The following is a 16,503-nucleotide window of genomic DNA, read 5'->3' as shown; positions in this document are numbered from 1 at the left end:
AGTGTGCCTCTTTGCGCGTTTTTTTAGTGTAGGTATAGGTAGTAGGTAAATACCTACGTTCGGAAAAGGGGAAAATGTGAAAATAAAAGATGTGATATCATTCAAGCTCCTTTATTTCGACCAGGTATACCAAACCAACAGGCCGTCAGGCAAGCCACGACCACTCAATCCCACTCTTATCCTTACGACACAAGGTGCATTTCTTAATTAGTTACGTTACGTCTAACCGCATAAAATATACTTTACAATATAGTAGGTGCCATCCACGACGGTGCGCCGGTCACCTCCGTAGAAGGCACCATCTATAACCTTTCTATACCTGTTAGGTATCTTCCCCAGTCCCTTGAGTTTCATAGACATTTATACATTTTTTGCACAACAATCAGTAAGTGTTTCTACGTTAGTATAATTCAAAATGTGCGATTTAAGCGTTCATATATTTTGCGAACCGAATATAAGTTCTCATGACCTAATAAAGTTATTTTTATCATTTTAGTAGAAAAACTCGCGTAGTATCAATATAAACGTTTGCACTTTCGGATAGCCAGTTGCAATAAAATTGATATTACTTCGCTACACAGGTAGAATATTAACAATTTTAGTGCCTTCGGCTAGTTTAAAATCGATTACGCTTTTCTGATAGTTGATCTAGCTAGTTGATAATCTGATAATGTATGCTTATATTAATCACTGATAACGTCGATAACGAATTAATTAGTGATTATATAAGACACAAAAACAAATAAAATTTATTTAAAATTTTAGAATCACAACAATAACTTCACACATATCATGCAATTAAATTGTCGAATATATTTTTATTTATACCATGAATTTGATGACACTTATTTGATAACAAATTATTTTTTTAGTTTATGTTATTTATAACAAATTATTCTATAACTATGAAATGTTGAGACTAGATAATTATAAATATAACTTATACAACGTTTAACAACTAAACTATATCATAGTGTTTCAGATTAGTGCTACATTATAAAAAGAACAATGACAGATTCAATTGTTATGACTAAATACACTACAAAAGCTACTTTTCCTATAGACTGCCCTCGAAACAATAATTCGATGTTTAAAATAAAATAATCAGAATGCCAATAAAAAGAGGCTGACACGATGATATATTTACAAGCTGCTTCAGCTATAAAACCTTTTTACTGCTGGTGTTTTAGAAAACGTTAGTGTAATGTAAAGTAATTTTTATCCATTAATTAGGATGACTCACGCTAGACACACTACAGTCGCCATCAGATATATCGAAGCGGCCGAGTTGCTCACAAATATCTGAACTCGACTCAACTCTATCGTCAAGGCGTTAGAATGCGTGTTCAGATATATTTGAACACTTCGGCCGCTCCGATCTATCCGAGCCCCTTCCGTAAACCGACAATTAGTTCTGATTTAGGCGGCGCGCGAACTCGCATGCGATTTTAGTTACATTGCGGACTGTTGGTTACATCCAATTCAACCAACCGATCAAAACCCGCAATGGTATGAAACTCGCATGCGAGTTCTCGCATCGTTTAAATCAGCCCTTAGCGGATAGTATGTGTCCCACGTTTAATATTCCAATCGTTTATACCGTGAAAATCTAAAATCGGAATTTCGTTGTCTCTACCTACCTCTCTATCACTTGTGTAAATTCGAGCTACAGAGAGGCAGATAACGAATTTCCGATGTTTGATTTTCGCAGTATGAGGAATTGTTTTAACCAAGTATCGGTCGACATGCATAGTGCAGTGTAGCGAGAATCATCCTTAAATTCCACAGAATACTTACTTATAAAAATCAAGCTGTGATTTGATTTGTTTGCGGTATCATAAAAGAGAGCGATGAAAAGTAAAAAAAAACTTCTTAAAAGCCGATTGGTCTAGACCTCGTGCCATAATTCATTATCTAAATGAAAATATGAATAGGAGTGCCATAAGGCTATTTTATAGATAAGGTATATTCGGGTAATGCCGAATGTCGAAAACGGTCGAATAATTCCGAAACTCTTATTACGATGGAATTTTGGGTGATTTTCATCTGATTTTCGGAATTACCCGAATACACCCTACTGTTTTTCATGATCAAGTCCTGTTTTCCTGATCAATTTTGTCGCGATATATTATACATAAAATAATGAATATATACATACATACATAGTGTATCGTTTTGCGAGCACTTATTTATCCCGAAGCATTTTCTTATCTAAAATTGGGAAACACGGCGGCGAATTATTTCGATGAAACGCACAAAGCGAAATAAATTACATAAAACATCATGACAACAGTGACAAGCACAGCCAAAATAATTTGCCACGCGAATCCCATAAACATGTAGAGACAATTCCAGTTTCAGTACATTTTGTTCGATATTTACAATATTTGAAATTCATTCTGCCAGAGATAAAATAGCGCGATTGCTAAAATAAATATTTATAAACTAGCACTTAAGAAAAATAACTTGAAAGTAAACCTAGAAGGAAGCATTAATTAATCAACTACCATACGATATCACAGTTCTTTTATGCAAATAATGTAATTATAATATTAACTCAAATATGTGTAAAATTATTCGTTAGTTGACAACCAAAACTCAGTTGCATAGGTATATATCACTGCCAGTGGCAAAGTATCAAACATATTCACGTTATGGGCAAGCCAATTTGGTATAAGACCCATTTTAAGAGTTATAAAAAGGTGCTCAATTCTATTAAATTAGGCAAGCCGGTAAGAATCGAGTTCTAGGAACGCTTCATCACTGGTTAAGTTTTTGAAGCCTTGTATGCAATTCCATACCGAAATATTTGTTTTAAGTCACTATTTACTCGTACTGTGGAGTTTTGGTTGTTAACAGAATACATTTATAATTAGCATTCAAGTGTTGTATTATTAAAAAGTGTAATGGCAAATTCATTTATACGAAAATTTGGTTCACTAACGTTGCCCAAGATCGTTTCATCCAATCGAGGACAAAACTTTATAAAAATGTGGATAGTCTTCCTACAGCAGTATAATCAACTGCAATTATACAGAAAGCGCTATTTTAGAAGCAACAGACCCCCGCAATCCAACCACATCTAACAATTAGATGTGTCAAATTTTAGTTCCGACAATTCCGGCTAAACCGATTCATTCAATCGTTACTAACTCGCGTGAATGTGGATTTCCTTATTTAGATTTTTGTTGCACTTATAAAGGAAATCCACAGTAAATTTCCTGTTTAGAAAATTATCCAAAAGAGCAGTGAAGTTTCATTGAACCTACCTAGAATATCAATGAGTTATATTGTAAATAATAATCAAGACTTGCCATTTAATCGTATAAATGTTTGATATCAAGACAGTGTTGGCTGATAAAGATAATTGGAAAAAATATTTAGGGTCGTAATATGCGTTCACAGAAAAATAAAATGCTTATTTCAGAACTCGGACCCTTAGACTAGAATTTCCTATTTTTTTTTATTTAGATTAAATACAAGCCACCGCAAATCTTAGATATGCTGTCTTAGATGGCGCGAGAATTTAAATTGAAAATATGTATTTAGATCACCTTTTTTGTTTAGCCCATTTGCAAATAGTTACTTTCTACTTTCAATTTACGTACTTTAAAGTTGTCATAAAGAGAATCCTCGTTGAAGCCAATCTTATGCAACACAAGACTCTTATTGAAAATATCAGTCAATATTTTAAAACATGAGTATATTTTTGTTGAGCTATTCAAAAGTTGATCATGATACGAATTTTTGATGCCAAATTATAAGGATTATAACCCAAGGTACCAATTCCTCTGGAACTAATGTTGTAGGACATAATAATTGATTTCTTCGTATGGGACGAGCGATTTAATAAGTGGAACGCATAGCAGCACTGTCAACTGATTATCTCTCGAAGGCAAATTCATGTTTAGTCCCATAATAAAGTTGCTTAGGTATTTAACCTACATGTTTCGCTCCAAAAGTATCGGTATCTTAGGGCTGATTTAGACGGCGTGCGAACTCGTATGCGATTTTAATTACATTGCGGACTGTTAACGTTTATGTCCAATTCAACCGACCGATTAAAAACCGCAATGTAATGAAACTCGCATGCGAGTTCTCTCATCGTCTAAATGGGCCCTTATATAATTTTCTCCAAGGTGCAGCGCCACCTGCAATAATCTTAACGCAAGGTAAAATAGGTGTCGATGTGTGCAGAATCGGATGAAGGTGGAAGAATTAGCTAGACTCTATGGCTTAGGTCTTAGGTCGGACAGAGAACTTTGAGTATGTAGTCCGTTAGTAGCGTCGGCACGGTGGGGCTGTCTTCGTTGATAGCCTTTAGAACTGAAACAGAAAATTATGGTTAATGACAATTTTCAAATAACAGATGAGAAATATCATTATTGTTAGTACGGACGAAAGTATTAATTTATGACCCATTTCGTACCTTGTCACAATGACAATCAATATGAAAGTCGCTAGAGACCTCATACTATTGTCACTGTGACAAGGTACAAAATGGGTCATATTTAAATTATAAAAATTTTACCTTCCAATAAAATTGATATTATGTTTCCTTCTACGTCAGAGATGTTCATTGAGAGAGTAACGCGATCGGTGACCGATAGATGCCGCTAGCGTCTATGTAGTCGCTCCGCCCCACGCCGTGACGTTGTTCCGCTTCCCCTCACTGCAATCCGTTGCTCCCTTCGCGCGACTCGCCGCCACCATGTCATTGTTGAGGAGAAGTACCGTCGGCATAAAAGTAGCCTAGTAGCCTGCCAGGAAGGCATTACTCACATCTCTGACGTAGAAGGAAACATAATATCAATTTTATTGGAAGGTAAAATTTTTATATTATGTGTTCCGTACTCTACGTCAGAGATGTTCATTGAGACCTGTTTATTATCTCCTGGTGGCGAGTCAGCGGGCGCGCAAGCGTTAGGGCTACACCTACTGTCATAGAACTCAGAGAAAGAATAAATATATACGCCTTATTGCAACCCATGAAATCACAGTGACTCGTTATAATGATGCATTACAGGAAATTGTGAATTTAAATTGTAATCCCAGGTTCGAATCTGACGTTAACGTCAGTTTAAACTGGTTTGAGAGATTTCTCATTCGAAATCGCATCCAATCCGCAGAATCTCGGCGATAGAATCGTCTAAAGAAGAGTCATGTTCCCAATTAACTTAAGCCAAAATATCGCTAATTGGATAGATTTCCAGCCAATTTAGTGATTAAGTACATCGTGGATCGAAAGCAATCTTAAGCGAGGCCGGCTTGGATGAGACTGTGGCTGAAAGCGCAGTGTCCCCTAACATTGTGTGTAATTCTCACAAGTTGACGTACCCAGACTACCTACTTACTGGGTCTATACTTTATTCCGGAGCTTCTAAGAGTCCAATCGGTAAGACACGTTATCTGGTTTAGAGCCGAATTTCGGACACAAAATAATAGCGTGAACGTTATCTATGTAATTGCCCGGGCTACAGTATAGTAGAGTAAGGTCATTGACCCTGCGGCCTGATGCTAACAGTAAAAATGCGGCAGCTCTTCTATATAGGTACGTTGTAGGGCTATTCAAATTAGGGCAAGTAGATTTCTCGCGTCCCAAGCTGGTGGTTTGGGAGGCGCTGGTCTCGTTATTAATGGCGTTGGAAGAAGGCATAGTGTCCGATAGTGGTTCACATACAGCGCTTGTTACAGGCTTATGAACAAGTCTCGTTCTGAAAGCTAACATGGGCAATTGAAATATATGTCTGAGATAGCTCGCTACTTCACTGTATATTAGAGGTACCTGGCAGTCGATCTTATTTTTGATGCACCATGAAGACCATTTCTACATTGTGGACGTACAGGCGGCCTAGAGAGTTGCGTCTCGTTCGCTATGTAGCGTTAGCCCTTGGCATGTTGCATGCATGCGCCAGTCACGCCAGCTCGGTGTTGGAGCGTCCTATCTGACAGGAGGGCGGTCGGGCGGGCGGGAGGGCGGTCTGACGCTGTGTTCACTAGGACCGCCAGTAAATTGCAAGCTTACCACAGCTGCGTGAAGGCTCTCCTTATCACGCCGTCACAGGTAGCAGACTAGGCTGGGAGGTGGAGACATCCATACCAAGTCGTATCACCGGCAGCTGCCAGAAGAGACGTGGTAGCAGTTCAAAGAGTCTGTTAAGAAATACCGTGACACAGTGCGAAGGCTCTCGAAATCGGAGGCTGGCCAACAAGGCGCCTATCAGGCGCAGATAGTATCGGCGGCTTCTGGGCGTAGCTGCCACTCGGGCGCGCAGTGAATTCTTGATAAACCGTCGCCCTCGGGGGTTGTACCGACCTGGTAAGTAGCAAGGAACCAGCGCGACCTGTAGACGATCTGCTGGCATCAGCAGTTTTTGCGACAGCCGTGGTAACGGAGGGGATGTAGTGTCGCCGTCGTTTTATGTATACTGTAGTGGTGCGGTTGTATGTTTACACTTCTGTCGTCAGCGCTGCAGATGTGGCCCGCTAACGGTTACTCTTCACTGTAAGGGCCTTACCTCGTACATTGTCTACCAATATTGGAGGTTGTAACGGACTGCTTGCATAAGATGAGGAAGAAAGTGGCGCGAGGCTTTCGGCAGCTTCGTGTTGCTGGGGACTGCGAAGGTGTCACCTTCCTCCATGAACTAAAGTTTGCGAGTTTGAGACTGAACAGGAGGCATTGAGTCTCATTTCTGCGAGAAACTCGGCAGCAAGGCAGGCCTGTATGTCGCGAAAAAGAAAACTTTCAATCGGGGTGTTGTGCCGCGTGTCCCACGTGATGTCTAGGAGCGTGATAGTTTAATTCGCTTTACCCGAAGAAACACCCTATATCGAGCTAGTATAGGGGTATGGTAGCATGCTTTTTAGGAAATCGAACTAATGAAATCAAGTCTAAAATCGATTTTAGCGCTTGCGTAACAAAACTGTTTCGATAAAGTCAAAGACAGACAGATGGAAACTGCTGGAGTCCTCCTGGCCCCTTTCTCTTAGCACCGGAAACTCAAGCTTGTTCAGGCGCAGCGGGTTTATTTGTCCCATTTTGTTTATTACGGGCTTGGCGCACGAGTTCGTCTTTGTAAGACGGAACTTAAGCTGGAGAGCGCGGGCAAGCAGAGATAATTATGTGAAGTCTGCAGACCTTTTCGATGCCTTTCACCTCGGTTTTGAGCGGTCGCACAGGGCCTTGTCGCTAGCTGTTCTTCGGTTGGATCACTCCATGGCCTCGAGAAGTCATAGGAACCTCGAAGCGGCACGGCCCTACGTCGATCAGCACCTTTATGAAACCCGGGAACACGACGTATTTTCCTCTGAGTATCGACATATCTTACCGCTTTCAACTCCGGGCAGTCGAGCCACGCTAGGACGAGGCTCTTTACGACCTTGTCTGCCGTCGCCGGAGGACTCCTTAACCGAAACCAAAAGCTTAGCGGTCTGTTCGTGCTATGGCACCATAGCTATAGGCGCCTGCGTACCTCAATGGGACCATGTGGACAGGACAAAACTGATACTGTGGCGCTCAGCGCAGCTTGGTAGGCAGCATCGGCGGCAGGTAAGTTCACGGTGGTATTCTTGCGAACAGAACATGGGCGCCATTGCAAGGGACGACATCGTCGTGGTTGCAGCATCGGTGGACAGGTTCGACGTGATTGTCGGTGCCATCATGGCAACCGCCGCCGCTCAGGAGGCGCCGGTGCGTGAAGCTAGAGGCGTCATCGTGGCGGCCGGCTCGGGAGGCACCGGTGCGTGAGGCCGGGCGGCGCTATCATGGCGGCCGCCACTGGTTCGGGAGGCGCTGGTGCGTGAGGCGAGGACCCATCGTGGCGGCCCGCTCTAGAGGCGCTGTCGCGTAAGGTGGGCGGCTCCATCGTGGCGGCCGCCGCCGCCGGCTCGGGAGGCGCCGGTGCGTGAGGCGAGACGCGCCATCGTGGCGGCCAACTCGGGAGGCACCGGTGCGTGAGGCAGCCGCCGCCTGGCTCGGGAGGCACTGGTGTGAGGCGAGAGGCGCCATCGTGGCGGCCAGCTCGAGAAGCGCCAGTGCGCGAGGCGGTGGTGCCATCGTGACGGGCGGCGCCGTTGTGGCGGCCGCCGCCACCGGCTTGGGAGGCATCGGTGCGTGATGCGAGAGGCGTCATCGTGGCGGCCAGCTCGGTAGGCACTGGTGCGTCGTGAAGCGGGCGGTGCCATCGTGGCGGGCAGAGTCATCGAGCGGGCGGCGCCATCGTGGCGGCCACCGTCGCCAGGCTCAGGTGCGTGAGGCGAGAGGCGCCGTCGTGGCGGCCAGCTCGACAGGCGCCGGTGCGCGTGACGGACGTTACCCGCACGGGAGGCGCCGATGGCTGGCTCGTAATTGCACGCATCATCACGGTGACACTGCTGCCCTCGGCGGCGCCATCGTGGTGGCCACCACCGGCGCGTAGGTAACCAGCGACGTCATGACGGACGGCAACCAACGCGGCGATCGTCGCTGTACTCGTAGCGTTTCCACTGCTTCCACGTAACTTACCTTCCTTCCATTCGAGCAGTCGGGACGCAGAAGCGGTCCGCCTTCACCTTGGCGCCAGGACGGGATCGAGAGGTCCGCGATCCACCCGCGCCGCGACCGCAGCAATAGGAGCGGGCGTGTGGCTCTCGGAGTCCCGCGGACTGGAAGCGCCCGCAGCCACAGAAGCGGGCATGTGACGTCTCTCGGAGTCCCGCGGACTGGAAGCGCCCGCAGCCACAGGAGCGGGCGTGTGACGTCTCTCGGAGTCCCGCGGACTGGAAGCGCCCGCAGCCATAGGAGCGGGCGTGTGACGCACTGCGACTGCAGCAACAGGAGCGGGCGCGGCCTGGAAGCGTCCGCACCGCGACTGCTCTCGCGGGCTGGAAGCGTCTGCACCGCGACTGCAGCAACAGGAGAGGGCGCGGGACAGGAGCGGGCGCGTACTGAAAGCGCTCGCACCGCGACTGCTCTCGCGGACTGGAAGCGTCCGCATCGCGACTGCAGCAACAGTAGTGGGCGTCCCGCGGACCCCGCACCGCGACACCTCGGGCTCCGGCCCGCAGCGTCGCGGCGTCTCGGGGTCACCTTGGACGACAGCAGAAGAAAGTCGACGGCGCGCGGGGGCCGGGGCCCGGGCGGGACAGGGAGCCCCGGTCGCGTCGCAGCTAACGACACGAGGTACTCCCAGGTTAATACGACCTGCCCGAGAACCGTCCTTTAGTGTCGAAGTAACTTCTGAACGCCAATAAAACTAGAATATCATTAAACTGGCTCACCGGATGGTTCGTGACAATCCAAACCTCCTTATCGGCGAAGCGCGGCACCCGGCAGCGGCGCGCGCAGGCTGCCCGCCTCCGCGCCGCCCCCGCCGCCGCCGGCACGATGACCGCACGTTCCCTCTCCGATGCGGAGCGACTTGCGTTACCACTTGTTAACGAAAACTACTGACGCACTTCCTACTTCGATCTCGAAAATGCGAGTTAACGGTAACGATTTTAGCAGCATGGAATGTGAAAATTAATTTAGCAAGAAAAAAGTGGGTAGAATCGAAAAGCACCGTTCGATGACTTCGATCGCGAGACCGCCAAAAGACTAATATGTAGTAGCGATCTCTGCTATATCTCACTATTTAATCGACCGAGCTTTGGATCGGAAATGTTAAAACACCATGCTGCAAAAATATACGCAAAAAAATATTTGCGGACCATCGGTCAGACGGTCGACGAAACAATGACATGGTGGCGGCGAGTCGCGCGAAGGGAGCAACGGATTGCAGTGAGGGGAAGCGGAACAACGTCACGGCGTGGGGCGGAGCGACTACATAGACGCTAGCGGCATCTATCGGTCACCGATCGCGTTACTCTCTCAATGAACATCTCTGACGTAGAGTACGGAACACATAATAAAACTTTCGACTGTAGTACTTAGGTAGCTGGGCGTTTATAATTAAAACAGTGCTGTACGAGCGACGCAGGTTTTCAATGTTTTCTTATTCTCACGAAAGCGCAATCATTCACTTGGTTTGTGAGCATTGGGCTTCTTTATTTGACTTTCCCCATTCAATGGATTAGCTTTTCAAGTCATTATATTTTATTACCATAATTTTACTACATTATTTTGTAGGCATAGTTTGTATTATATTAGACATCGGTTACACGCTAATTCTGGCGTCAGTTCAGTCCATCAGTCAATTCGAGTTTTGACTAATGCCAGAATGATGGAAAATGGACACGGTTACACGATCAGTCCAGACTGACAACAGACTGATAAAATTACGACACAGTCGCTGTTTGGACACAGAACGCAACACAGTCATTCAGTCTTGTCTAATATGGTGACTGACGCGAGAATGACACGAACAGGTTACACGATCAGTCTCCTATCAGTTTTCTGTCATTCAAAATGGACTGACGTATATTATCTAAAAATTTAAATTTTCATCAGTCCGCGTGTTACACGATAATTCTCCCGTCAGTCTGACCAGACTGATGGACTGAACTGACGCCAGAATTAGCGTGTAACCGATGTCTTATATGTATATACTAATCAGTCCTATTATAAAATAGGGCCGAAAGCGTGTCGATACTGTCGATAAACTAATTGGAGAGTCGTTTTATAGTTATAAATTTTGCCGAACACACTGCTGTATGTCTGAATAAATAATTCAGGGCGTAAGTGTATACATACAAAATTAAATATAGGTAAAGGTACTAGGAAAAATATCATTACTGGTAATATAAATAAAATGCTTCTTACTTTTAATGAGAACTTGCAGCGTCTGGTTGTCGGGCGGGCCGTTGTCGAGATGGAACGGTATCACGGTGGTCAAGTACTGAAACAACCGCCGCTATTAGATCAGGCCCCAATTTCACCACGGTGACAGGTGCGACAATTGTAAAATCACTGTTGCTGACGTCACAGGCATCCATGGGCTACGGTTACCGCTTACCATCGGGCGGGCCGTATTCCTGTTTGCCACCATCATTGTATTATTTAAAAAAACTTTATTATATCGGAAAAAAACAGATATTTCTTTTGCGAAGTTTCTGACAATTGTCAAGATTTAGAAGAATTGTAGGTAATTCTTGACAGGTAATGAGTTATATGTCGGAATTTCGTGACAATTGTAGTGTTTCTTGTGACAATTGTCATAAACTTAGCAAGGGAAATATCTGTTTTTTTCCGATATAATAAAGTTTTTTTTAATAAAACAATGATGGTGGCAAACAGGAATACGGCCCACCCGATGGTAAGCGGTAACCGTAGCCCATGGATGCATGTGACGTCAGCAACAGTGATGTTTTACAATTGTCGCACCTGTCACCGTGGTGAAATTGGAGCCAGGGCCAACTATTTCAATACCAGCGCTAATGACACACTACCTACGTCCTTGTGTAATACTAAAAATGTGGTATGTGGCATGTGAAATGGGGTACCCAGTCAAATGGTGACCTTGGGATTTTGATTCTTAGTAAAAGGTTTGAACTTTGATTTGTACTTTTACGGCATTTAAAGTTTCAGAAGAAGTACAATTGGAAGACCATTAAAAAAGAAAATTTGCAAGACATAATATCTCCGGAAAAATATGCGTTTGCAAAACCAAAGACCGTCAACATACTACATCGAGTAGAGTTTGATATGCACCCCTGTATATCTTTCCACGCACATCCTCAGACTGTACGATTACATAAGATGGCTGATACACAATTACACATGGCTACATACGTAAATATATACAAGATTCAAAAGTATTTATTTATAGATGTTTGAGAGACCTCACACTAGCGTCTCCCTCAACTATGGCTCCTGCTCGACGCAACGTTAGCGCAACTGCACACCATGTTCCATAGCGCTGACTAGACACCGACACCGGCGCTGAAAAGACGCTAGTGTGGGGATCTAAAGACATCCTTAAACCTTCCTTGGATTCATATATATATAAAGATTTACCTTTGACTCTGAGCCAGAATTGTTAAGGTTCGGCGACCCTCGCTTCTTCTTCTCAGTATGATACTGCCGCCTCTTATTCTGCACGGCCAACAGCAGCGAGATGAAGGTGTTCTTGAGCTCCTTCTCATACTCCAGCTCGTCACGGAGAGCCAGTTCCGCGATGAGGGTCTCGGAGAACTCTCTGATTAGGACTTCGAGCTCCATGTAGGTCTCGTTCAGCTGGGTTAGGGAGAGCTGTCGAAGTTCTGTGGGAAGAAAAAATAAATAGTGAGTAAGGTGTAATCTAGATTATTTCGTAGAAATTAATCACTAAAGTTTATATCAGAAGGGCGACGTAGAGTTAAACCTACAGATGATGCGCAAAATTTACAAAAAGTTGGAAAGTTCTCGGAAATTTCAGGAAAATTTCGCAGTAAACAAAGGAAACTTTCATTTTGGAAATGGAACATTTCGACTCTTACGAATACGAATTACGACTCGAAAAATATGAGAATATACAAAAATAAATCATGTCATGTCACATGCTGACATAATCACAGCGTCGATTACTGGATGGTAGAGCATTTAGTCCGGATCCAACTGGTGTGGAATTATTCGGATCTGTATCTGGATCGGAATTCGACCATATCCGATGCAAACCTTAGTAAAGGCGCATCCATTTAAAAATTATTTTTACTCTAACTTCATTAAATAATATTATTCAATATAAATTTTACAGGTATATCATTGAAATATCAAATATACCCCTAAATTCCAAATCGTCTATAAAATATTTCATGATTGATGCTGCTACTATACTTAGGTACGCAGACACTTTTCGAATTGCTATATTTTAATCCTAACCTTACAAGTTTCCTTTTCTAGACGACATTATCTCTTATAATTAAATCAACATGTAAGTCAATAAAAAGTTGGACTTGATTATGTGCAATAGCGACTAAATTGCATTTTATTTCAAATTACATCACTATAATTATAGTGAAATATAGTGTACAAAAAAAGCGTACACGCAGACTGAGTTGCGTCCTTTTAAAGAAGTTCCCAAGAATCTCAAGCAAGTAAGTTACTGTCCTCAAAGTTTTTGCACTCAGGAGCGATTGGAACAATCTTTTGTTTTAATGCTTTGTTTTGATCCAGATTGGACGTTATTTTTATAGAGACAAATACTATTTTGCAATGACTCAGGATTTGCCTAAGACGTTCTACGGGTCATGAAAAACAAGTTATTATAAGTTTCTAGTTAGAAGAACTTAGCGCCATACCGATCTCACGACATATCGTAGTTTTTGCAAGCCACCAAGCAACCAATAACCAATGGCTTGCAAAAACTATTTAAATACCTAAAGAGGTATTTAAATAAAAGTAAACAAAATCTACCCTCAAATGGCTCCTTAAGCCAGTGGAGAAACTGGAGAACATTAGATGATCAAATAATGTAGGTTAAAGTCAGGTCGTTCAGTGACTGATCTAGGCGGTTCTGTATTTGGTTGGTTAACCAATAAATTAAAACGAAAATATTACTTTGCTAATCCGCGAAAAGATAACGTGCTAGTCAATCAGGCGGATTAGCAAAGTAATATTTTCGTTTTAATTAATATGGATTTCCGCAAAGTAACGCCTGATTCTATTCACTATAACCAATAAATGTTATAACTACCCGAAAATGTACACATTGTTTGTTTACCCTTATTTTAATACCTAAAGATACAGAGTATAGACGTATTCATTTACGTTTTCATAACTCAGAGGAAGATTTTTTTAGGACATACGACGAAATTACGCTTATGCATAGATTACGGAAATCTATCTTTTCACCAAGCTTTATCGAAATAAAAAAAAAACACAAATATCCACTTTTTGACAACCCCTAAGGCAAAACATCAGTGTGGATTGTGGAAATTATCAATTTGTTGAAGTCTTGCTTTAAATCTTAACTGTGACCACTAACATAGGTAGTATTTTGAATTAAACTTACTGTCTTCATAAAGAGGTGAGTTGAGGACTTCCTTCCCTTTCTCCAGCGCCTCATTGTACTCCAGGACGTCGCCTTCAGAAGATGGAGTCTCCTGCATCATGTCGTCAATTTCTTGTATCACCTGGAAAATTAACATTGTTGGTAAGTAACGACATGAAATGAGTAGGGAGCATTCCATAAAATTGTCTACCGTTTGTCCCGTACAAACGCGAATTTTCTGAAGATTTGCAGGTATAAGAGTTTCCTTTTCTATGACATTTGGTCAAAAATATGCACAGAAAAATAATCGTCTACTTTAAATGCCGAAAAAAAAGTCTCAACACAGGAAATAAAATGCGTTTGTACGGGACAGCCCGTGGAATGCTCCGTAGGTAAGTACGGTCAAGAAATTAAAATTCAGTAGTACGGCTACCACCAGTTTTGACATTGACATAACGCTCACGTATACGTAAATTTCTTTCTATGCATCTCGCTCGTACTGGCATATTAGTGCAAGTGAGATGTACAGAAAGTAAATTACGTAAACGTGAGCGTTATGTCAATGTCAAAACTGGTGGTAGCCGTATAGGTACCATTTCGTACCTTGTCACAGTGACAATAGTATGAAGTCCCTAGCGACTTTCATATTGATTGTCACGGGTCTCTATTGTTTCCCAAATAGTTTTAAGTCATAATGTATTGTTTGTCCGAATTTTCGTTAGTCATAATTGGTTTTTCTCAGAAACGCGTAACTTTTCAGGATTGCCATAAAACAATCCTAACCTAACCTAACCTATTTATAGGATAACTTTAGGAAAATCCTGAAATGTTAACGGTTTCAGTTTTATGACTAACGATAATATGACAAACAATACATTATGACTTAAAACTTTATGGGAAACAAAGGGACCCCGATTGTCACTGTGACTTGTACCTTCGTACGAAATAGTATGGAAATTAAATTCTTTGACTGTACCTAAATTTTAACATAGTTCTTATAAATGAATAGCGTCCGTTCCAGAACTTGAATCCCTTATCGTAGAATATGCTAACTTAACTATATTTAATTTCTCTAGATATAAGTAAATGAAGAACAAAATCCAAACACTATTCTAGAAATTTACCTACACCAAAAAATCATAGATTTTGTCAGAATAAAACTATTAAGACACCAATATATTGAAGGTGAGTAAAATAGAATCGCCAATGTTGTCAGTATATTATTATAGTCAACAAACTAGCACAAGGAGAGTATAAAACACTGGTTTTACAGCTTTACAATGACGCATCAGGCATATGTATAAAGTACGCATAGGCATAAAGTAAATGCATGGGACGAAACGAATTGTGGTTGTCGTTTGTTTTTCCATGTTTTATAAGTATACAACAATTTGTGGAAGCTTTACATATATCACTACACCTTATAAAACAAGTCCCCCGCCGTGTCTGTCTGTTTGTGTGTTTGTATGTTCGCGATAAACTCAAAAACTACTGAACGGATTTTCATGCGGTTTTCACCTGTCGATAGAGTGATTCTTGAGAAAGGTTTAGGTGTATAATTTTTTTACCCATGCGGCGCGGGCGGGTCACTAGTAATATCCTAAGTTTAAAATTAGTTACTCAACTTTAAAGATATGTCATTAGTAACCACTTTAAGCTATTCAGGGACTGAAAATGAGCCATTAAAAAAACTGATTATCGAGTTTCATAATAAGCCGAAATTTATTACAAAACTTAATAGACCGTAGAGGCACGAAACCGTCCATAGGATAGGTAATGTTATTATGGCTTGCTGTTAAGTTAGCATAAAGTAATTATTTGGAACGATTCTTCGAAGAAGGGATAGTTTTTTTGAGCTATAGATACTGGACTTGAATGGGTTATCTTACTTCATCGGCAGTCTTGACGGGACACTCGTGGTCCTGGTGTAGGCCTCCCAGGATGAGCGCGTGCATGTCCAGGTCAGAGGCCACGGCCTCGTCTTCTGAGCTGTGGATCTCGTCGTCTGGGGTCATTGAGCCCTAAAACAAAAGAGTAACGGTTAAATGTGAAAATTTTATTCGAATTGCCGAAGTGCCTAAATATAAGAATCAGGATATAGTTTTTAACTTTATGCATTGCTAAAAATAATAATGAATAATGATTTTCAGCGAAAACTATATTCAGAAAAACTTATAAAACATTATACCAGTTTGATATCCGACTTCAGTCTTCAGTGTAACTTTTTATTTAGGTACATGTTTCCGAAGTTCTATAATCGGATATACGTAAATAATATGTAGCTGTTATTTCTTTTGTTAGATTCTAAAAAGTTCAATGTCAGTAGTCAGTATGTACATTAGTATGCAAGTTTTCCATAGCCGTAGCATTTGTTTGAAATCTCATATAACAATCTACGTCATATTTCATCTTCCCACGGAACAATGTGGGACATCAGACACCGCACGGCAGACGGTGTCAGGTTTCTTAACAAAAAGGACTAAAACAAAAGCGGCTCGAAAGCCGCCGCCTTTTGTCCTTCCGTCTCTTTTACATCAACCGCGTAAAAGGGAAATGGAAAAAGTAGCCTTAGGTTTTATCGTCTTCGTTAATAGGGCAGGCGATAACATGAGCG

General features: G+C 42.4%; 1 protein-coding gene across 1 annotated transcript in view; it reads right to left on the bottom strand.

The window, feature by feature from the left end:
- Window positions 1-90: 90 nt before the first annotated feature.
- Window positions 91-16,503, bottom strand: part of LOC134797112 (fasciculation and elongation protein zeta-2) — a 77,379-nt gene continuing 60,966 nt past the window's right edge. Inside the window, exons 3-7 of the mRNA XM_063769346.1 lie at window positions 15,779-15,910; window positions 13,911-14,031; window positions 11,936-12,180; window positions 10,742-10,817; window positions 91-4,326 (exon numbers count right to left, since the gene is read on the bottom strand). Of these exons, the coding sequence (XP_063625416.1) occupies window positions 4,244-4,326; window positions 10,742-10,817; window positions 11,936-12,180; window positions 13,911-14,031; window positions 15,779-15,910 (657 nt within the window). The 3' untranslated portion in view covers window positions 91-4,243. The remainder of the gene's footprint in view (window positions 4,327-10,741; window positions 10,818-11,935; window positions 12,181-13,910; window positions 14,032-15,778; window positions 15,911-16,503) is intronic.

This window comes from Cydia splendana, chromosome 14 (assembly GCF_910591565.1).
Source record: "Cydia splendana chromosome 14, ilCydSple1.2, whole genome shotgun sequence".
NCBI classification, from domain to species: Eukaryota; Metazoa; Arthropoda; class Insecta; order Lepidoptera; family Tortricidae; genus Cydia; species Cydia splendana.
This window is presented reverse-complemented; position numbering and strand designations above follow the sequence as displayed.